At 40.0% G+C, this 23099-nt stretch overlaps 1 protein-coding gene across 12 annotated transcripts in view; it reads right to left on the bottom strand.

Moving 5' to 3' along the window:
* Positions 1-23099, bottom strand: part of LOC123560649 (histone-lysine N-methyltransferase 2C-like) — a 108055-nt gene that overhangs the window by 20716 nt on the left and 64240 nt on the right. For 11 of the 12 annotated variants that reach the window (XM_053553333.1, XM_053553340.1, XM_053553332.1 and 8 more), the window contains 9 exons: positions 22817-22971; positions 22336-22491; positions 21640-21963; positions 19940-20027; positions 19157-19486; positions 15354-15455; positions 9910-10091; positions 9094-9261; positions 325-6997 (listed from right to left, as the gene is read on the bottom strand). In XM_053553333.1, coding sequence (XP_053409308.1) covers positions 325-6997; positions 9094-9261; positions 9910-10091; positions 15354-15455; positions 19157-19486; positions 19940-20027; positions 21640-21963; positions 22336-22491; positions 22817-22971 — 8178 coding nt within the window. The remainder of the gene's footprint in view (positions 1-324; positions 6998-9093; positions 9262-9909; positions 10092-15353; positions 15456-19156; positions 19487-19939; positions 20028-21639; positions 21964-22335; positions 22492-22816; positions 22972-23099) is intronic. The other variant, XM_053553339.1, reaches the window with a different exon arrangement.

Raw genomic sequence — 23099 nt, forward strand, 5'->3', positions numbered from 1 at the left:
ATTTGCATGAAATTTTACTGCATATTTATATGAATATCTGCTACATTTTATAACTGACTAAGAACTGCAAAGGTGTCGGCAGTCTAGCTGGATCGTAACATTTACTGAAAGAGTGCTTTAACATAGCATTTAACATTCAACAGTAAGAAAAGTAACAAAAACACAACTTAGCTTCTAAACTTGAATTGTATGTTATTTTTTACATGTATGAACTAAAACAATTGTATACTAATTATGTAAAAAATGTCAATGTTCAAAGGTAACATGTAAAGAAACCTGTACATATACAAAATTCATGTCAAGTAAAGAAATCATAATAATTACCAGATGGTTCTTGCTTGACTGTACTAACAGGACTTGGAGTTGAGGCAGCACTTTGAGCCTGGGCAACACTCCTAGCAGGTCCACCTTGGGCTGAAGTCATAACTCCATGTGGGAACGGACCTGGTACCAGTCTCCTCATCGCTTCTTCCAACTGACCATGGCTTGTATTTGGCTCATGAGAATTGCCTGGTTTACCATGTGGCATACCAGGAAACTGAAATCCTGGAGGAAATCTGGGACCCATTCCAGGTGGCTGCTGCCTTTCTTCTGAGCCTTGCCTTACATTTGGGTCAAATTGCATTCTGGGATCCATTTGCATTCTGGGATCCATTTGCATTCTGGGATCAAACTGCATCCTTTGGGAACCAGGCATTCTATGAAATGGGAACTGTGGTCTACTGGGAACCTCTCCAGGGAATCCTGGAGCAGTTGAGACTGCTGCTGAATTTGGCGGCAAGACACCATGAGGATATGAAGCTGGAGTAGGTGATGGTGTCGATGGTACAGAGCCTGGTGTAGGTGGTGCACCTGGTCGGTGTGTTGGTGAGGGCAACTCTGTATTCAGTTGTGCTACAGACATATGGGGCACTCCTGGTGGTCCCATCATTACCATACCAGATGTGGACATATGCATCTGTGGAACCCCTGGATGGGGACTAGTTGGTGACATCTGCCCAGGATGCATCTGAGACATTGGATGCCCCATAGGTACTCCTGGTCTCATACCAGGAAGTCTCATACCTGCCATTCCTGGATGTTGCATCATACCTGGGTGTCTTGCCGTCGGCGACATTTGCTGCATGCCAGAAGATGTTGTCATGGCTTCTGCCGGAATATGTCCACTTGGCATTGGGAATCCTCGTGGTGCTGTAGGAGGCATTGACATAGGATGACCTGGAGGAAATCTCATATGCATAGGACCCACAGGGCGTTCCTGTGACTGGGGGTACATAGACTTGTTTGGTCTCATATTCATCGACAACATTCCAGCGAGATGTGGAGGAAGGTTACTTGGAAGTGTGTATCTTGGTTGCTGAGCATGTGACTGCTGCTGTCTGGGGCCACGTGCTCTAGTTGCATGAGGAGCTGTGGAGGCTGGTGCTGTTGCTGTAGTCTGTCCATACATCCTCGGTCCTCCAGGTGCACCGTGAGCTCCTGGTGGCCCTTGAGGTCCTTGCTGTGGTGACTGCTGGGGTGAAGGTCTTTGACCAGCAGCTGGACCATGGGAAGCTGATGACACAGTATGAGGTCCTGATGCAGTCTGGTTTGTTGGCATTGGCTGTGGTACCGACCCCTGACCTGCCTGAGGTATTGTTGGGGCTGGGCGACTATGAACAGGAGTCTGTGTAGAAGCAGATGAACCAATTAGCGATGCCCCAACACCTTCAGTCTTTACGTAAGTACTCGGAGGTAAAGACACTTCAGTGGGAGTTGTACACTGTGATGAAACTGCTTGACCCTGAATAGGTGGAAATGAAACTGTTGAGACTGCTTGCACAATAGACGACACTGAAGAAAATGCCGGACCTGAACCAGATGAACTTGGCACAGTATGTCTTGTCATTGGATGGTATGGTTGCTGTGGAGAATCTGCCATTTCACCAAGTCGCATCATCCCTGCTGCAGCAAAAGTGGCTGATACAGATGGAAGTTGAAGGTCATTTTGAGATGCAGACACATTTGAGTGACCTGGTGACTGAGCTGCATTTATCTGACTTGGTGACTGGACTGTAGTCATGTGACTTGGAGACTGTGCTGGAATTGAGTGACCTGGAGATGGGACTGTAAAGGAGTGCCCTGGAGACTGAGCTTGAGCAGGCGAGTTCCTCTGACTTCCAGTTGATGCACCAGGAGACTGGCGCTGAACACTAGGTGGTCTAGATAAAGGGGTTGATCTGTTACTCCCTGAATGAACAGAGTGACCTCCTGCAGAAGGTGGTGTTTGAGATTTTGGCCGAGGGCTTTGCTGAGGCACTACTTTTCCCTCTGTTCCCACAGTGCTTGCCTGATGAAATGCTTGAGCATCTTCATAACCTTTGGGTTCCTGTTTTACACCAGGCTCCTGTTTAATACCTGGTTCCATCTTCACAACTGCCTCTTGTTCAGTTGTAACTGGAAGTGTCGACTCAGGCGCTCGGTGTCCTTGCCCAGTCATTCCAGGTAAAGGTGGTCGCTGCTGAGCCTGCTGTTGTAAAACATGTTCAGGAAACTGCCCTCTTTGCATTGGTGGCATACCTGGCCTCTGTTGGAAGAATGGATGTCTCAAACCCATCTGGCCTGCAAATGGGTGTCTAGGATCCTGCATGAAGTATCTCTGTTCCTGACTGCCTGGCATAGAATACCTCGGATCCTGCAGAAAGTACCTTGAATCTTGGCCACGTCCCTCAGAAGGAAGTGGTAACCTTTGTTCAAGCCCTGGAAATCCTGGCATTGGACCTGATGGTCTGGCTCCTGGCATTCTTTGTCTCAAACTTTGATCCAGTCCAGGTCGTACCATTCTCTCATGTGCAGCTTGAGATATTCTTGGATCCTGCCCAGGTGCTCTGTTCCTAAACTCTGGATGATTCATTGCTTGTTGTTGCTGGAGTTGTGCCATAAACTCTGGCTGGCCTGGTCTCACCTGACCAATGCCTGGCCGAAAAACTCCACGCCCTGCAAGGGCAAATGCTTCAGGACTTGGAAACCTCTGCCTTAAATCTGGAACAGCTGATGGATGTGACACATTAGAGACTGTTGGCTGCTGCTGATCTTGAACAAGTGGCAATCTCCCACCTTGTGAAGAAATAGGGTGGGGAAAGCTTTGTGAAATATTTGGTGGCCTCTGCAAGGGATCTGATGATATTGTTGGCAGAGGTCCAAAATGTTGTGGTCTAGGCACAGTTGTCAAGGTTGGGCCCATCTCTGCAGCTGGTGCTGTCAGTGGTTCAGCAGGCTTGGAAGCTGTACTGACGGGTGCTGTTGATGCTGATGCTAAAGCAGGAAGATTTTCTGGAGTTGATGTCTTTAATTCTGCAATCATTTCTGTTGTCTGTGGCAATGAATACTGGGGTCCTGAAACCGAAATAGTCGAAATATTAACTTTTGGTAACCCATCTGATTTAGAAACATCAACAGTCTCTAATGGTTGAGTAGGTACAGTTGTGGAATTATGGTCTGAATTATCATCTTTCACTGTTGCTATGGGAACACTACCCAAGTGTTCTAACTGCTGCTGACCTTGATATGCCTGCTGCATGTGTTCTATGTCAGTAGATTGTGCTGTAGGTTCTGACTTCGTTTCTACCGTAGTCAGTACCTCTTTTGCTGGTGGTTCCTTTGGAATACTAGTATCTGCTGATATGTCTGATGTACCAATGGGAAAACTTTGTTCCTGCTTTATTGCATTTGATTTTTCGATATCTGTTACTGGAGTGTTTGATAAAACGGTTACATGACTGGAACTCTCAGATGAAGAAGTTTGTGAAAGTATGCTTTTAGTATCACTCTCGGGGGATTTTCTTGAGACTACTGGATTGACAAAGGCACTGATTTCAGAAGAAATAATTGTTGTCGAGGCTGTAGACAAGGTTGTAATCTGAGGTGACTGGGCAATTGTGACAGGATTAGTTGATGTAAATGTGGCTACAACTGGTGTAGGTTTCAATGCTGGGGGATTGGAAGATACAGCTGACGTAAATGTGGCTACAACTGGTGTAGGTTTCAATGCTGGGGGATTGGAAGATACGGTGATGTATGGATGATCCGCATGCACTGCTATTTGCTGTGGTGAGAGAAGAGAGGATTGTAATGGAGGTGGAGGAACATCCTGACTAGTTGTAACAACAGAGAGGGGTTCAGATTGATTAGTAGAATTGTTTTCACCATTTGATGACTGCTCATCTTGTGTTGGTGGGGGTGTACCACAATGTAGACCATCCGTACATTCCCCACTTGGCGGTGGAGTGCCACAATGAAGCCCATCTGTACATTGCCCAGTTGGAGGTGGATTGCCACAATGCATTCCATCTGTACATTGCCCAGATGGAGGTGGAGTGCCACAATGCATTCCATCTGCACATTGCCCAGATGGAGGTGGAGTGCCACAATGAATTCCATCTGCACATTCCCCAGATGGAGGTGGAGTGCCACAATGCATTCCATCTGGACATTGCCCAGATGGAGGTGGAGTGCCACAATGAATTCCATCTGCACATTCCCCAGATGGAGGTGGAGTACCACAATGCATTCCATCTGCACATTGCCCAGTTGGTGGTGGTGTGCCACAATGTTGCCCATCTGTACATTGCCCAGTTGGAGGTGGAGTGCCACAATGCATTCCATCTGTACATTCTTGAGGAGGTGGTGTACCACAATGAAGCCCATCTGCACATTCCCCAGTTGGAGGTGGAGTGCCACAATGTATTCCATCTGCACATACCCCAGTTGGAGGTGGAGTGCCACAATGAATTCCATCTGCACATTCCCCAGTTGGCGGTGGAGTGCCACAATGCATTCCATCTGAACATTCTTGAGGAGGTGGTGTACCACAATGAAGCCCATCTGTACATTCCCCAGATGGAGGTGGTGTGCCACAATGCATGCCATCTGTACATTCCCCAGTTGGAGGTGGAGTGCCACAATGTATTCCATCTGTACATTCTTGAGGAGGTGGTGTGCCACAATGCATTCCATCTGTACATTCTTGAGGTGGTGGAGTACCACAATGAATTCCATCTGCACATTTTTCAGTTGGAGGTGGGGTGCCACAATGCATTCCATCTGTACATTCTTGAGGAGGGGGAGTGCCACAATGTATTCCATCTGTACATTCTTGAGGAGGGGGAGTGCCACAATGAATTCCATCCGTACATTCTTGAGGAGGTGGAGTGCCACAATGCATTCCATCTGTACATTCTTGAGGAGGAGGAGTGCCACAATGTATTCCATCTGTACATTCTTGAGGAGGGGGAGTGCCACAATGCATTCCATCTGCACATTTTCCAGTTGGAGGTGGTGTGCCACAATGCATTCCATCTGTACATTCTTGAGGAGGGGGAGTGCCACAGTGAATTCCATCATTACATTCCCCAGTAGGAGGTGGAGTGCCACAATGAATTCCATCTGAACATTCAGTTTGTTTTTCATTTGAGTCTTTTTCCATCTCTTGCCCAGAAGTGTCAATTGTTTCTTCCTGCTTTATGTCTACTTTTGGACTATTTGTCTCTGGCAGACTCTTTGAACTACTCCCGCTTTGTGCATCTGTCATAGCTGTAACTGTTGCTTCACTATTAGATGACGAAGTATTTGACGTCATTTCTGAAACCTGATCTACTGGCATACTCTGAAATCCTCCAGACTGCTCTAACATCTGAGACTGACTACTGTCTTTTTCTGCTTCTTGAACTGATGTCACTGGAGCACTCAATGTGGGTGCTGAACTAGACACAGCAATATTGGGAACACTAGCTGCTGTGGTTGTAATACTTACAGTACTTGATGAAGTGGTTTCTGGTAAATGAGGTTGAGTAACAGTTGGACTAGATCTTGCTGGGGCAGCAGATGATTCCTGCATCTGCTGTCCAATCATTTGTTCTTTACTGACAGGAGTAGGTCCAACACCTGTCATAAGTTCCTGAGGAAAGTTAGGATTAGGTTGCATGCTCATTCTAGGAATTTGTCCAAGATTAGGACCAGCTGGTCTTGGTGATCTTCTTGCAGGTGCACTTGTTGCTTCTGGAGCCCTCCAGTGAGGCTGCATAGGTGGTCTAACTCTTGGCTGGCCTGGCAAGGCATCAAAAGGAAGAAAACCTGGGGGAAACTGGGGTGTCTCTCCTCTCTGTTGCATTAGGTGTCTGATGTGAGCAGGGTACTGGGCAAGTCCCGGTGGCAGCCGTGGGAATCTGGCTTGCTGGCCAGGAAAGGCAGGATGGCGTAGTTGTTGTTCGGGACTTGACAATGCTGGTCTCTGAGGGTGACCTACAACCTGACCATGCAATGCTGGATGTTGCCCTTGGAGACCTGTAACCATTGCAGGCTGACCTTGCACTGACCTCACCTGCACAGAGCTTGGTACCGGTGCTGTCCGACTTCCTGGCCCAGGAAGAGGATGATCCTGACCTAATACTGGAATGTGACCTTGTGATGTAGATGCTGATGACACTAAATTTTGACCTTGAAATGATGAAGACTGACTAGAACCTGAGACTGTCTGACTGGCAAGATGACCTGGTGGTGCTGAAGTTGGCTGAAATGTGAGAACCTGCTGAGATCCTGACACTTGACCTTCTTGTTGACTTGTTACCAACTGTGGCCCAGCATTAACTGACTGTGTAGCTGGATTTGTTGCAGTCATAGTAGAAATATTCAAATTCAACTGCTGGCTGGAACCTCTTGGGGAAGAAGCTGACACAGCTGGTACAGCTGAGGGACTCTGACCTGATAATGACTGCTGTATGGCACTTTGATCTGAAGATGGAGAAGGTTGACTTAATGGTGATTGTACTGGCTGACCTGGAGATGGAACTGCTGAGGTGCCCGACTGACCTGGTGTTAATCGACCCTGCGAGCCAGGTGTAAGTCTTCCCTGAGATCCAGGTGTAAGTCTACCTTGCTGGACTGGAGTAAGTCTACCCTGAGAACCTGGCGTGAGCCTCCCACCCTGTCCAGGAGTCAATCTGCCTTGAGCTGGTGGAGTCTACAAACAAAATCTTCAAATGAGCAAGAATGATTGAGTAACTAGAAAATGCTTTTGTAAAAAAGCGCATGTCTCCCCCAATGCAAAGTCCTATAGGCACGAAGTCAATAGGGGTCAGGAGCGAAAGTCAAAGAGACACTGATGGTTGGCTGCAATAGGGATCATCTACTTGGCATGTCCAGTCATCCTGCTAAATTTCAACACTAGTGGCCTAGTGGTTCTCAAGTCACTGTTCAGGCTCCTGTGACCTTGACATTTGATCAAGTGACCACAAAATAAATAGGGGTCATCTACTCTGCATGTCCAATCATCCTATTAAGTTTCGACATTGTAGGTCAAGTGGTTCTCAAGTTATTTCCAAAAAATGATTTTACATGAACAGGCCACTGTGACCTTGACCTTTAATAGACTGACTCCAAAATCAATAGGGGTCATCTACTCTTCATGTTCAATCATCCTATGAAGTTTCAACATTCTGGGTCAAGTGGTTCTCAAGTTATTGATCGGAACTGGTTATCAATGTTCAGGCCCCTGTGACCTTGACCTTTAACGGAGTGACCCCAAAAACAATAAGGGTCATTTACTCTGCATGAACAATCATCCTATGAAGTTTCAACATTATGGGTCGAGAGGTTCTCAAGTTATTGATTGGAAATGGTTTTCCATGTTCAGGCCCCTGTGGCCTTGACCTTTAACAGAGTGACCCTTAAATCGTTGGGGTTCATCTACTCTGCATGACCAATAATCCTACGAAGTTTCATCATTCTGGGTCAAGTGGTTCTCAAGTTACTGACCGGAAATGGTTTTCAATGTTCGGGCCCCTGTGACCTTGATCTTTCACAGAGTGACCCCAAAATCGTTAGGGGTCATCTACTCTTTATGATCAATCATCCTATAAAGTTTCAACATTCTGGGTCAAGTGGTTCTCAAGTTACTGACCGGAAATGGTTTTCAATGTTCAGGCCCCTGTGACCTTGACCTTTAATGGAGTGACCCCAAAATCGATAGGGGTCATCTACTTTGCATGTACAATCATCCTATGAAGTTTCAACATTCTGGGTCAAGTGGTTTTCTAGTTATTGATCAGAAATGGTTTTCAATGTTCAGGCCCCTGTGACCTTGACCTTTGACGGAGTGACCCCAAAAACAATAGGGGTCGTCTACTCCTTATGATCAATCATCCTATGAAGTTTCAACATTCTGTGTCAGGTGGTTCTCTAGTTATTGATTGAAAATGGTTTTCAATGTTCAGGCCCCTGTGACCTTGACCTTTGATGGAGTGACCCCAAAATCAATAGGGGTCATCTACTCTTCATGCCCAATCATCCTATGAAGTTTCAACATTCTGGGTCAAGTGGTTCTCTAGTTATTGATCGGAAATGGTTTTCAATGTTCAGGCCCCTGTGACCTTGACCTTTGACGAAGTGACCCCAAAATCAATAGGGGTCATCTACTCTTCATGATCAATCATCCTATGAAGTTTCAACATTCTGGGTCAAGTGGTTCTCTAGTTATTGATCGGAAATGGTTTTCAATGTTCAGGCCCCTGTGACCTTGACCTTTGATGGAGTGACCCCAAAAACAATAGGGGTCGTCTACTCCAGCAGCCCTACAACCCTATGAAGTTTGAAGGTTCTAGGTCAAATGGTTCTCCAGTTATTGCTCGGAAATGAAGTGTGACGTACGGATGGACGGACGGACAGACGGACGGAAGGACGGACGGACAGGGCAAAAACAATATGTCTCCTGGGGGAGACATAATAATCAAGTATTTTATGTCTACTGAGAAAACATTAAATTGTTTGCCTCTAATTTTAATGGAATTTGAGACAGAATAAATTCACAAAGTTACTGAAATGAGTAAATGTTTGTGGGGCCACAGAAATAGGTTATATTGTACAAAAAAACACCCAATAAATAAATCATCCAGTTACACCAGTAAAAACTGTTATAACATGACTTTTAACTGGTGTAATATTTTAAAGCTTTAAAACACAAAGTACTGAATTTTCAATCACAAAATACATAATTTCTTCAGATTTTCCCCCCAAAAGACAAAACAAATTCACCAATATATTAAGCAAAATCTTGTTTACCTTTGATGGCGGCACACCAGGGCTTGGAATCTGACCAGCTTGTGTTGCAAGCTGCGAGGTCAAAGTTGCTTGTTGACCCTGAGATGTCAAGGTAGTCTGTTGACTCTGAGAGGTCAAGGTGACTTGCTGACCTTCAACTGCTTGGGGAACACTCCCATTGGCAACAGTCTAAAACAAATGTAAACAAACAGATCAACTAAAGAACCTCAATCCCTTCTACACAATATGTTTGCTGGAGAACTTCATGTACTGATGTGTCGTGCAATTATTGTATTCAATTAAACACTGATCAACATGTTTTTTTAGTTTTTGATATAGTTGTTGTTTTTCCAGTACACCTTTTTTTATCTTATACCACTGAATTTTGAAATCTGACTAAAGTACTTTCAGTAGTGTAAGTCCAGACAGAAAATGTTATCTTTAAAATATATGTTTATGGCTGTAAACTCCCAAACATCGACTGGGAAAGCCGATTTCTCTTCCAAAACAAGGAGCTGCGTTCAATAAATGCTTGATGCCCCCGGTGGCATCCTTGTCGATACAAAGCAACCCAAGTCCAAAACGAGGTAAAGGTCAAACTGAGGTCAGGTGATGTGTGAAGATGAGGAATGGTCACAGGTTACATCTGCATTAGTATCAAGTCATTCTAGTAAGGGGTATTGATGCTAGACGAAACGGTCCCATTTGGTTAACCTCGTTCGGACGGACGAACAAACGAACGGACGGACAGGACAATCTCTATATATGCCTCCCACATCAGTAGATGCAGGGGGCATAAAAATCACAGTATTTAGATACTTTATAGAATTCACTCACTGCTGGGCTTTGTGTTGTTGCAGTTGACTGTGCAGATGTGGCGAGAGAGGGAGACTGTCCGCGTTGCATGTTAGCAGTGTTACTCAGTATTTCCATGATCCTTCTCTCTGTCTCATCCTGAGGCTTGAACTGCATTGGGGGCGGCTTACTCTGAGTCTGCTGGGTCGATGCTGGCTGGGAGCCTGGAAGTTTACACAAGATAATGGCTTATAAACTTGTATCCACGATCATTAAAGACTAGGTCTTAAAGCTGTGACTGAAAACCACTCCAGCAACTTACTTGACTGTTTCAATTTTGAAACTGACCAATTGGAATGTCTCATTTTCAGACTGGTCTCCAAACATGAAACCAAGTCCAGACCCTGGTGTATCACATACATTTTAAATTCTATTACTCTCAACAACCGGAATATAATGCAACCTAACTTAGAATGTTTGGGGTCAACTCAAAAAATATGTTTCCTTTTTGTATCCTAAAGTTGGACTCGTTAAATTCAAGCCCCACTAGGATCACGACCATGCCTTCTCATGACACCAGAATTGGTTTTTCCAGGAAGCAGACTCAAGAGTGGTTCAAATAAACTTGAAGCTATCATCACAAATCAAGCGAAATTAAATTTAGTATAAACTATTTGTTCCGGAATGTACTTAGCTTGGAAAACCAAACATTGTGCGGCCCAACTGGGTGCATCAGTCATATGCAAGGATATAATCATAGTGATTCTAAAAATATGAAAGGTAGTGGACCCATAATGGCCATTGGGAATTCCTGTGTTATTATGTTTGGCATTTTCCAGATGTTTACATAACTGAGCCTATGACTTTCTGTTCCAAAGAATACCAAAATTGTATAAGTAACAGAATTTTCTGATTGTCACTATGGGTCCACCACCTAATATGTCAACATACGTATGGGAGATCTATCAATGTAACATTTATTACCAATTTTGTATTGGACAGAGAGTTAAGTGTTTTAGTATGTATAATAAGGTATTACCACAATTTTATAAGGTTACAGGACTATGATGACTCCAGTGGTATATTTAAGCAGGCAAACACATCTCCCTTCAATTCTGCAGACAGATGCATTTTCCCCTTAAACATGCATTGTTTTTTAAACAACACAAAAAAAAAATAACATAACATGCACTCCCAACTTGATCTTTTGACCTTCTGATACTGAGCATCTTCCTCTGCCAACAGCCTGTAACTGATCTTTAATGCTAACAAGTTGTTGGAAAGCGGACAAGTTGTGAGAACAAATGCAACTGTCTGGAACGATCTGGGGGAGCTGTATTAAGTGTCAGTGAAATACAGATATATACATGCTGTGTCATACATTCATTCATGCAATTATTGATAAGCTATAACACAGTACCTCGGCAACAAACAAAATCAGTACTAAATCATCACTGCTAATTTTTTATTTTTTTTTTTATATTTTTTTGACATGGGTTCAATTCAACATTTTCACCAACAGCAGTCAGTAAACTTGATCAGTGTTTCTGGATTTTGCTACAGTACTAAAATTTCTCCACAAGTGACCAACAACTTCCTGTCAGGGACATGAATCAGATGTGAAGGAGACATTAGTCAGAATTGTAACAATGAACATTCAGTTCACCTGGCTCTGAAGTTTTACTACTAGTTTGGAGACCAGTCACAGAGTACGGCTTTGCCATTGGTCAATTCAAAGCTTTTAGCTTAGAAACGATCAATCAATCCTGTAATAACAAATCTGTTCTCTAAACTCAAGGTTTATAACTTCTGGTGATCAAACTGGCAACCTATTGGTTTGTAGCTTCGTGCTGTCCTTTCTAAATTAACAGTGCTGGTCTGTTACATTTGTAACATCTAAACAAAACAAACAGAAACCTTTTGAAGATCATATAGATCACCGTCCCCTACAGATAAAAAAAATAATAAAGCTTGGACCATCTTTTTCTTTATCTCCATAGAATTACACTAAATGGGAAAAATTTTCTGTGGCCTGACTTTCAAGTGAGTACTGATTTTGTTGTTGACATTGCACTGGTAAAATATTAAACATATAAATACAAATGCTGTACATCTGATGGTATACAAATATAAGTTTATATATATCTTATTTCCTGCAATCCAGTTAGAAAATGTATAGGACAGTTAGCTTTCATGTATCACTTTTTTTTTAAAAATCAACTAGATTAATTTTCTTGATAGTCGATTACACTATTTCAATAGACATCAACAATTTCAGCTTTATACTGCATTTACTGAAACACATGTACTTTTAATTACTTTCTTTAAGGATAGTTGGAAGGAAAAAAAAACAAAACAAGAATTTGTAACAGAGTTACCAATGTCCCCCGCCTAGGGACATTTTTCACAAAACATATTGCATGCCAATACAACATCATCTAAGTAATAAGGCAACATACTAACAATGTTTATAAATCATAACTATACATCATATAATTCATGAAGACGTTATGTAGTTTGAAAATGTCTGGAAATCTATAATTGGTGAATGCTTTCAAATGCTAACACCCGTCTTGCACATGACACCTCATCTCATTATGGGGAACATTTGCGCCAAGTGGATTTTAAATCCCTTGATGAATGGTAGAGTTAAGGACTGGACATGAAACTGATGCTCTAAACCAGTGACATCCAAGTGTGAACTTGACCTTGGAGCCAAGGGTCTGGCTCTTGCCCATGACACATCAACTTATTATGGGGCAGATTTGTGCCATGTAATTTTAAAATCCCTTGATGAATGGCAGGGTTATGGACCAGTCAAGAAACAGACCATGTTAACCTTTGACCTCTAAGTGTGACCTTGACCTTTGAGCTAGGGGTCTGAGTCTTGTGCATGACACATCAAATCATTACGGGGAATATCTGTGCCAACTAATTTCAAAATCCCTTGATGAATGGCAGAGTTATAGACCAGACATGAAACAGACACTATTAACCTTTGACCTCTAAATTTGACCTTGACCTTGGAGCTAGTGGTCTTGGTCTTGGGCATGACATGTCGTCTCATTATGGGAAAAATTTGTGCAAAGTTATTTCAAAATCCCTTCATGGCTGGAAGAGTTACGGACAGGAGATGAAGTGTGACGGATGGACAGACGTTAGGACGCAGCCTATTTCTATGATAATGTCCCCTTTTTTCTCTTCGAAAAAGGCAGGGGACAATAAAGGAAAGCTTTGTATATCTGCATTTCCGGTTTAAGCCACAAAAATGTAGAGAATAGCAATGGATGGTCTACAGACAGAATTTTTCACACATACTTACAGAAACTCACTGAGCATTATTTCTATAGACCTGTTTCACATCTAATAAAAATCCTTCTGTGTCGGAACCAAACTAAAAGCTACTGTGTTCTACTAGAATTTGGACTTTAGAATAAAACTGCTTTCATACATGTATCTATTCTTGAGAACTGAATTTTTTCCAGTAACTCAAGGCATTAATTAGATTTTGGTCAAGTTATCTAACTTGTTCGAAACTTTGGCAATAGATCATTTACACTTGTTTGTATTCTTAGTGCTTAATACATGCTAGATTTTCATCCGAGGTATTTTTAAGTTTTGATTTTGCTATCCTGGTTGCCAAACATCTATTAAATTCAACTGTAAAACTCAAAATTATACTGAAATCAAAATAAATAGTCTACTTTCTAAGTACTTCCATATTAAAGGGAGGTAAATCCAAAATTTCATGAAAATAATAAAATATAAATTTCTTATAGAGACTGTACTCTATGTGAGACCTTACTCTATGTAATGGTTCTGCATGTCTTAAAATTTTGCTTAACAGTGACTTTAACAGTGACTCAACTCCTTAAACGCTTCAAACTTAAAAGATTCCATAGTCAGTTTCCTAGGTAAAAGTAGCACTTTGATTACTTTGTTATAGGTGAGCAACAGTGGGCACTTAAACAATATTATTTGAATTCATATATACCATGATATATCCAAATATTTGAGTATATTTCTTGCACATGTCATCCTACTTGAGACAAGTTTCTTTAATATCAAAATAAAATTAAACAAACAAAACAGCACAATACGGAACTGGGATACAACGTAAGAAAAATGCATGTATTAAACTACAAAATGCTTGATACACACAATATAAACTTGATACACACAATATAAAGTGCTCTTCAAATTCTGTGATATGGTGAAAGCCTAAATATACTAGATAAATACAATATACACAAGAGGTAATACAATGCAGAGAAAATTTTTAATTAACTTTCTTTAAATCAGATCTTTTCATTGCATGACGCTGATGGCAACATGAAAAATCCAAACAGTGGTGACCAACATATCTGAGAACAAAGTCTACTGACAAAATAGCCAGAAGCACGGACGTGACAAATCATTTTAAACAAAATCTAATCAACTGATTTAAACTGAATTCACAAGGAGATTTTTACCTTCATAAGAAGTTTTATGTACCTAATCAAAGAAAGGTACCAGAAGATTTATGTAAAGGAGATCTTTCAGGTTAATGCGATACAAGTTCCCATTCAAATCTTGATTTTGCAACTCCCATGTCACAATAAAATTTTCAGTTTACAACCGGTAAGATACTTAGGTTGTTTACATTAACCACTACAATATTTTAAAAAAATCTTAAGAAATAAACATTCCTTTTTAAAAGTCTGAAATATTCCAAGTAAATTAGCAATCTTTTTCAAAATTCTGAATTCTAGTATTAATGATTAAAAGGACTACTGGGTATTTTCAGTATCTAGTCCAGTTTTAAGTTTTAGTTCTTATTTTAGTTAAGTTTAACACTGACACAACTGTTGGTCATATAGTGACATTCCAGCATTTAATGGTGATAAAAGATTCCAGATACCCCTCCGTGCATTACATCAGGCACAGGCAGTGACCAGGGTAGACCAAAGACCTTCCATAAGCCAGCATGTAATGAAATTTATCATTAATATAAAACTGATATGGCCCCCTCACATAAAGTGCATTTAAAGTTAAAAGGGCTTTGATTTGGATGAATATAGTCCTCTTTTTAAACCTGTAACAACTACCTTGCATACAAGAAAAAAAATTAATTTACTCCAACTGAAGAAAGTAAAAAGAAATGTTTTAAAACATTCAAACTGAAATTCATGCTTCTTAATATTCACAAATATTTTCTTTATGTAAGAAATGTATTCTTTGATAGAAATTTTCCACTTGACAGAACAGACGCTACTGATGGCAAAATTTAAAATCCCTTTTATACCACCAAATATATGTTTCCTCATCAAGTGGAAAAGTTTCTATCTAACAAGGTATGTGAAAAAGCCTTTAAACCACTGTACAATACATATGATATATAAATCACTCTCTAAGCAAAGAATATCACAGTCATTTGAAAAGCAAAACTCAAGGTGTAAGTAAAAAGCACACTACAATATAAAAAGGTCACAATTCTGTTTTATTACTATCAGTTGGTTGTTTTTTCTTCTTTTTTCTCTTCTTTGTTTTTTCCTTGGATTCCGTTGTGTTAGTCACAGCATCCAGGGTGTGGGGAGGTGGATTAACTTCTGTAACAGCCAGCTCAACCAATCAAAATCAAACAAATTACCATTGCCCAATAAAACACAAAAACACCAAACCCTAAAACCTCCATGCAACCAATTAATTTCAAACTAAATCTCTCTAACAAATACTTGATTAAATTCTTGGTTTTTACATCAAAATATATTTTTTATGCTACAGAAAGCTGGGCAACATCTTCCTAGAACTGGGGTGGCTTGTCTTATTCCCCTGCTTTCTTTGCCCAGCAGCCTGATTTTCTACAAACTTTAGTATTTTGCTAACATATTAGTCAAATGAATGCATAAGACAAATCTCCCTTATAATGGTCCCTGATGGAAATTCAGGAGCAAATCAAGACACAGCATTGAAAAGGCTAAAACCTATGTTCAGAGATGTAAACATTGTTATCTATAAAAACCATGCACTTTATTCTTATTAATGAGAATTTTAGCAACACCTACTCCCTATAAATTTTATCAATTAACATGTTTACTCATTAAAGTCATTAAATTCACTTTTACGTGTTCACTCAAAAATTTCAACAGATTTACTTGCATGTTTAACACACATAAATTTGAATTTATTTACTTACATGTCAACTTAAAAATTTCAGAAAATGTCACACACAAACTTTACTCAAATATTTCATCAATTTAACTGTATGATTACAATGTCAAGTAATCACATGTCTTGGTTATTCTCAGCAGATGTTATGTCAAACAAGATCATTGCGATAATAACCGTTCCTTGTCAAAACATCAACACTATACACCGATAAATTGTACAAAACAGACTTTGAACAGAAATTTTCTCCAACTCAACTTCTAAATTTAACAAGAGGAACATGATGGTCCTGAATTCTCACCTATCCCCAATGACCAGTGTGCAATGAGTATGACTGTTATTCTATTATTTGACACATGAGACCTAGTTATTGAGCACAATGTGAACTAGATATCATCAGATTAAAAATCGACCAATTTTCATGAAGATCCATGAAAATATGGCCTCAGAGGTCACAAGGTTTTTCTTATTATTTGACTAATGACCTAGTTTTGAAGGCAAGGTACCCAATTTATAAACTTGACCTATTCATTCAAGGTGAACATTCTCACCAATTTCATGAAGATCTCGTGAAAAATATGGCCTCTAGAGAGGTCACAAGGTTTTTCTATTTTCGAACCTATGACCTAGTTTTTGACCTACATGACCCAGTTTAGAACCTGACCTAGATTATACAAGTGAACATTCACCAATTTTTCATGAAGATCCATTGAGAAATATGGCCTAAGAGAGGTCACAAGGGTTTTTTCTATTTTTAGCCTACTGACTAGTTTTTGACCACAGGACCAGTTTCGAATTTGACTTAGATATTCATACAAGATGAACTTCTGACCAATTCATGAAGATCTATGAAAAAGATATGGCCTCTAGAGAGTCACAAGGTTTTCTATTTTTAGATTATGACCTAGTTTTTAAACCCCACATGACCAGTTTCGAACTTGACCTAGATATCTTCAAGGTAAACATCGACAATTTTCATGAAGAATCCATTGAAAATATGCCTCTTGAAGAGGTCACAAGGTTTTTCTATTTTTAGACTATGACCTAGTTTTTGACTGCACGATGACCAGTTTCGAACATGACCTAGATATCATCAAGGTGAACATTCTGACAATTTTCATGAATCCATTGAGAAATATGGCCTCTAGAGAGGTCACAAGGTTTTCTATTTTAGATCTACTGACCTAAATTTTGACACCCACATGACCATTCGAACTTGACCTAGATATCATCAAGGTGAACATTTGAAACCAAATTCATGAAGATGTCATGAAAAATATGGCCTCTAGAGAGGTCACAAGGTTTTTTTCTATTTTTAGACCTACTGACCTGTTTTTAACCCACGTAACCAGTTTCGAACTTGACCTAGATATCATCAAGATGAACATTCTGACCAATTTTACATGAAGATCCATTGAGAAATATTGGCCATCTAGAAGGTCACAAGGTTTTTCTATTTTTAGACCTAATGACTAGTTTTTGACCCTAACGTGACCAGTTTCGACTGAACCTAGTGTCATTCAAGGTAAACATTCTGACCATATTCATGAAGATTCATGAAAAATATGGCCTTAGAAAGAGGTCCAAGGTTTTTCTGAATTTTTAGGATCTACTGACCTAGTTTTTAACCCAACGTGACCAGTTTCGAACTTGACCTAGATATCATCAAGATGAACCATTGCTGACCTATTTTAATGAAGATCCTTGAGAAATATGGCCTCTAGAGAGGTCACAAGTTTTTTCTATTTTAGACTATGCACTAGTTTTGACCCCACGTTGAACCAGTTTCGAACTTGACCTAGATATACATCAAGGTGAACATTCTGACAATTTTCATGAAGAATCTTGTGAAATAATGGCTCTAGAGAGGTCACAAAGTTTTTCTATATTTTAGACCTACTACCTAGATTTTGACGGCACGTGACCAGTTTCGAACTTGACTGATATCATCAAGATGAAATTCTGACCAACTTTCATAAAGATCCATGAAAAGTACCTCTAGAGTGGTCACAAGCAAAAGTTTACGGACGAACGGACGCTGTGACCACGGACCACGGATCGACGACGACGACACGTCGCGATCACAAAAGCTCACTGTCACTTTGTGACAGGTGGTAAAAACTGATTGTGCAAGAAACAAGAGCTGACATTTGTCCTTATGACCCCTTTACCAGTTAATGTCTAAGGTTTCATTATTATCCAGTTCATTATTAAAAACCATTTTTAATCTAAGGTCAATCTGACCTTGTCCTTTGTCTTATACTAAAGGCAACAGTGGCCATTCAGTGACCATACACTTTCATCCTATGTAAATTGATGTCTGTACGTTGAGTTTTCTCAGTTAATAAGGGAAACTATTTTCAATTTCAGTCATAAGAGGCCCTGACCTTTGACCTACTGATCCCACAAACAAAAGGAGTCTTTGAATGACAATCCATAACCATAATGTAGGCACAAGTATTCTCTAGCTATTGACTGGAAACTATTTTCAGTCTAACGATTAATGTGACCTTGACCTTTGACCTGATGCCCAAAATAATACCCGTACTGAAAACAAACAATCATCCTATGAGTTTTGCCATTACAGGCTAAAGCATTGTCTAGTTACTTAAGGGAAGCCAAAGTTTCTACCTAAGGATGGACAGACAGATCATCTGATATGAGCAAAACAATATACCCACTCTTCATGGAAGGGATGCGAAAAGAAAGATAAGATTTTTACAAAATAAAGACTGTTTTCTTCTTCGTTCCATATGAAAGTTTTAATGAACAAGCATAATTTGGCAGAAATGGAAACAACAAACAGTTTAATATTTAATTATGCACAGTTATCTTTACACTAATTTGTTAACAGACTCTTCAATTTCAGCATGCTTATAAATATGGATTACATTCATATCCTTTATTCAGAACTTCAGTATTAATATGGAGGTTAAATGGAATCAATAAGAATTTAAGACAGTTACAAACAAATCATGCACAGAACTTCTCCATTAATTGAATTAGTAATCAGATCACATCACATCATCACCAACTAGCATATGCAAGAACACCCTGTCCGTATGGAAATATTTAAGTTGTTCAAGAAAAATAAACCTTTACCCAGATTAGGTATATATCAATTTGTCAGTCATTGTCTTACCTTGTGCCACTGTCTGCGGGACTGCTTGTGTCGGTACTTGTGGCGGAAACGATCCAGCCGGCCCCGGAAACCTCACCTCACCACTAGGACCAGGGACAGGCAGTCTTGGGCCAACTGTCTCCATTGGAAATCTCTGCTGTTGCTGTTGTTGTTGTTGCTGTAACCAAGCCTGCTGACCTTCCATGGGTCCAGCTGGGAACCGAGATGGATGCTGACCTTCCATTGCTGGGCCTGGGAACCTTACAGGGTGTGGTTCTCTAGGCCCAGGGAAACGATGGTCCGCAAACACAGGTGGTTGACCTGGGGCCACAGGGGCTTCAGTAGCTTCTCCTATGTGTACAAAATATACTTGCTACAGTTTGTTAAATTTATTATCAAATAATGCAAACTTTTTTCTTTATACTTCAAATCTGTAACAGACTGCTAAATTTATTACCAAATTCAGCCAACTTTTTCTATATATTTTAAATGCCACATAATATCTCTTTCTGGACCTAAAAAATTCTTTACAACTTAAGAAGTATGGAAACCTCCCAGCTTAAAGGAAGATCAAACTTTCCCCTCAGGATCTACAGAAACAAGTGAGCACCAGAGTAGAACCATCAACCTTCTGCAAGCTAAATGGCTGGGTTCCTCATATGAAAGACGTCTACATCTAAAGCAGTGAACCAATAGTAGTAAGAGAAAGGTGAATGGAAGACATGCAAATGTAACCACTTTGATCCTAAAAACTGTTGTTTTTTTTTTAAAATACAAAAATATACATGTAGCTAATATTCTAACCTGGTTGGTCACCTTGTTTTATGTGGGTTTCTCTCAACTTCTCTATCTTCTCTTGTTGCTGGTATGTATCACTAAATGGGTTGTTGTCCTGTAAATAAAACATATTTTCAAGTTAAAATTTGCTCCAATAATTTACCATGGAAAAATATTTCAGGATTCTTTACAATAGCACAAATACACTTCACAACCAATAAAAATCAGATGTTCATACAAACTGGGAAGCATTTAAAACAAATATATATACAAAGTCTGAAATAAAATCAGTCACCCATCAAACAGGAGAACAACAATAAATGCATATAGTACTCCAGCACTGGTTGTCTTAAGTATTCTCAATGATTTACTAAAGCATTTGAAAACAAGAGGGCTCTGAAGGCTCTGTATCGCTCACCTGACCTAGGTTTTACCCCAGATAACCTTACATCTAATTTGGCCTAGATTTCAGCAAAACAAACATTCTGACCATGTTTTATGTGGCCTTGTATTTTTTTACTATGATCTCTAGAGTGTTAAAAATATTTTATGATTAAACCAAGTGACCTAGTTTTTGACATCAGGTAAACCAGTTTTAAATGTGACCTAAATTTTATACAAACTTTCTGACAAAACATATGATCAAGTAGACAGTTTGAATAGTGTTAACAAGGTTTTCTATGATTTGACCCCTTTTAAAAAACTGTGGCCTCTACTGTGTTAACAGTAACAGTACTAATAAAAGACGGCCATAGGTGTATCACAATAATTCACTTTAAACACACTGTGCTCTAGTGAGGAAAAATTAGAACATTTTCAGATAAAATAACAAAGAAAAAAAAACTCATAACATCAAATGTTCTATTTCACATTTAAAAAGATTTAATTTTATTTCAACAAAAAAGCTGACACTAAGTTAAAAAAATATAAAGTAGAGCTCTGCCAAGCGGGGCAATATATGCCCGAAGGGTTATATCAGAGGATGGGAGCAAAATTTAAAGAACTTTACTGTTTAAGCCCAAAGGACAGGAACAACAAAGGGAAGAAATTCCAAAAAAATTTTCTAAGTCCACAAAAAAATCCTTACCAGGTAAATGTATGTCAAAATACACCTAAAAATTGGAGGTACCATCCATGTTGTACCACAGAAAAGTGGTCTCAGTTTTTCCCTACGGCCAATAATAAAAAAGCTTCAAAATAAGCAAGTTATAGTAACATAAAAGGGAAGTAATTCAAAAATTTTTTTTATTGTAAGTGAACAAAAATGGGATCTGCCAAATAAAAGCAAGAGCACCGCAATGCAGAGCAATATACCCAAAGCAAAGTCATATATGACCTTTGACCCCTAAGTGTGACCTTGACCTTGAAGCGAGTCATCCGAAACATGCGCTCTGCATGTCGTCTCGGTGTGGTAAACATTTGTGCCAAGTTTCTTTGAAATCCTTCAAGCAGTTCAGAGTTACAGAGCGGACACGAAACAAACTGGTATGACCTTTGACCCCCAAGTGTGACCTTGACCTTGAAGCGAGACATCCAAAAACATAAGCTCTGCATGTCGTTTCGGTGTGATGAACATTTGTGTCAAGTTTCTTTGAAATCCTTCAAGGGGTTCAAGAGTTACAGAGCGGACAGGAAATTGCTAACAGAGGGATGGACAGTCGGACACCTGGGGTATAACATCATACGTCCCTTTGGGCGTATAATAACAATGCTGGAGAATTTCTTACACCAAAGTTTGCCATTCTAGGTTGAGGAGATGCCCCTGGGGCTGACTGCATCATAGGTGGGCGTGGTCCTGGCATTCTCTGCCCAGGTACTCCCTGTGCAGCCAGACGTAGCCTGTTCTGCATATACTGTTCATATTCCTGCCTCATGTCTCGAGTCATTCTAGCAGAGGCTTGATTTCCAGGCATTCTAACTGGCGGTGGTTGCATCTGTGGCCCAGCCTGCATATTTGAGGTGACTGGCGGTGCACCGGGTGGAGCACCGGGCATTGAACCCATCAATGGCGATGCCTGACCAGACTGAACCATCTGTTGATTGAAGCGATCCTGAAAAAGTATCAAATATCTGTCTCAAGCCAGATCAAATCCCCTCAAGCTAAATATACATAGACCTAAGTCATTTTTCGAAAGTACTTGTTGTGTAACAGCAGTCAGTTCAAAAAAACCTAGTTTTCCTAGATTTCATTTCAGTGATAACTTACCCAACAACTTCCTCACATGAATCTAGGGTAGACAATAAGTATCTTCATAAGTATAACCCAGTTAAATTGTTACACTGAGACAAGAATGGTAATATCATGTTCTTGTTCATAAAATCATGTGAGTTTTGTCTGCAAGGGAGACAAAAATGTCCATACTATTTCAAAGGGGAACAAGGTCAGACTCAGTAAAAATATTATAGACAGAAACAATGCTAACCTGTTGCTTAGTTCTATAGTCCTGTACAGCTATCTGGTGTTGTCTGTTCTGTTTTCTCATTTGTTCTAGCTGTTTCTGTAACATGGCTTGTTCCTGGCTCGCTCGCTCCAGCTCCATCACATCCTGGGCTGGCATCTCCTGACCATTCTTCTTTGCCTGAACATAAACAATATTTCTCTGAAACTTTTTATGAAACTACACACAGTATTTCTCTAGAATAGTTTTAGATATGCTTGTATCATGTATAATATTTTTTACAGGAATACAAGCAATACCTCCTAAGTAGGGTAAAACAGGTAATTTTTACTTCTTGCACCAACCCTCTGTTTGCTAGCTGCATGGCTTTCTCATGCAAAAAGTGCTACACCCTTTAGTATGATTTCAAACTAACAGTAGTAAGGAAAGCATGTGCTTTGAAGGCAGCTACCTTAAACATTCAAACATTTATCAGCATTTTTTTAAGAATGGTATGGTTCTATACCTGTCGATTCCTGGCATTAATGGCTTTCTTTGTTCGTTTCTGTTTCTGTATTTGCTGTTCCAAGAATTTGACCTGCATTTCCAGGAACTCCCCATGTTTCATTAACCAATGTTCATATTGATAGTACTGTCTGTCTGAGTCCGGTGCATTGTCAACTGAAACAATCAACCATGAACCATTTCTCATGTAACAAAGTCTGAGATATATTTTTTAATAAAATAATGGAGAATATACAAAGTTCTTTTCAGGGAGCATCATAAGTCAATACAACTCCATAAAAACC

This window comes from Mercenaria mercenaria, chromosome 10 (genome assembly GCF_021730395.1).
Source record: "Mercenaria mercenaria strain notata chromosome 10, MADL_Memer_1, whole genome shotgun sequence".
NCBI classification, from domain to species: domain Eukaryota; kingdom Metazoa; phylum Mollusca; class Bivalvia; order Venerida; family Veneridae; genus Mercenaria; species Mercenaria mercenaria.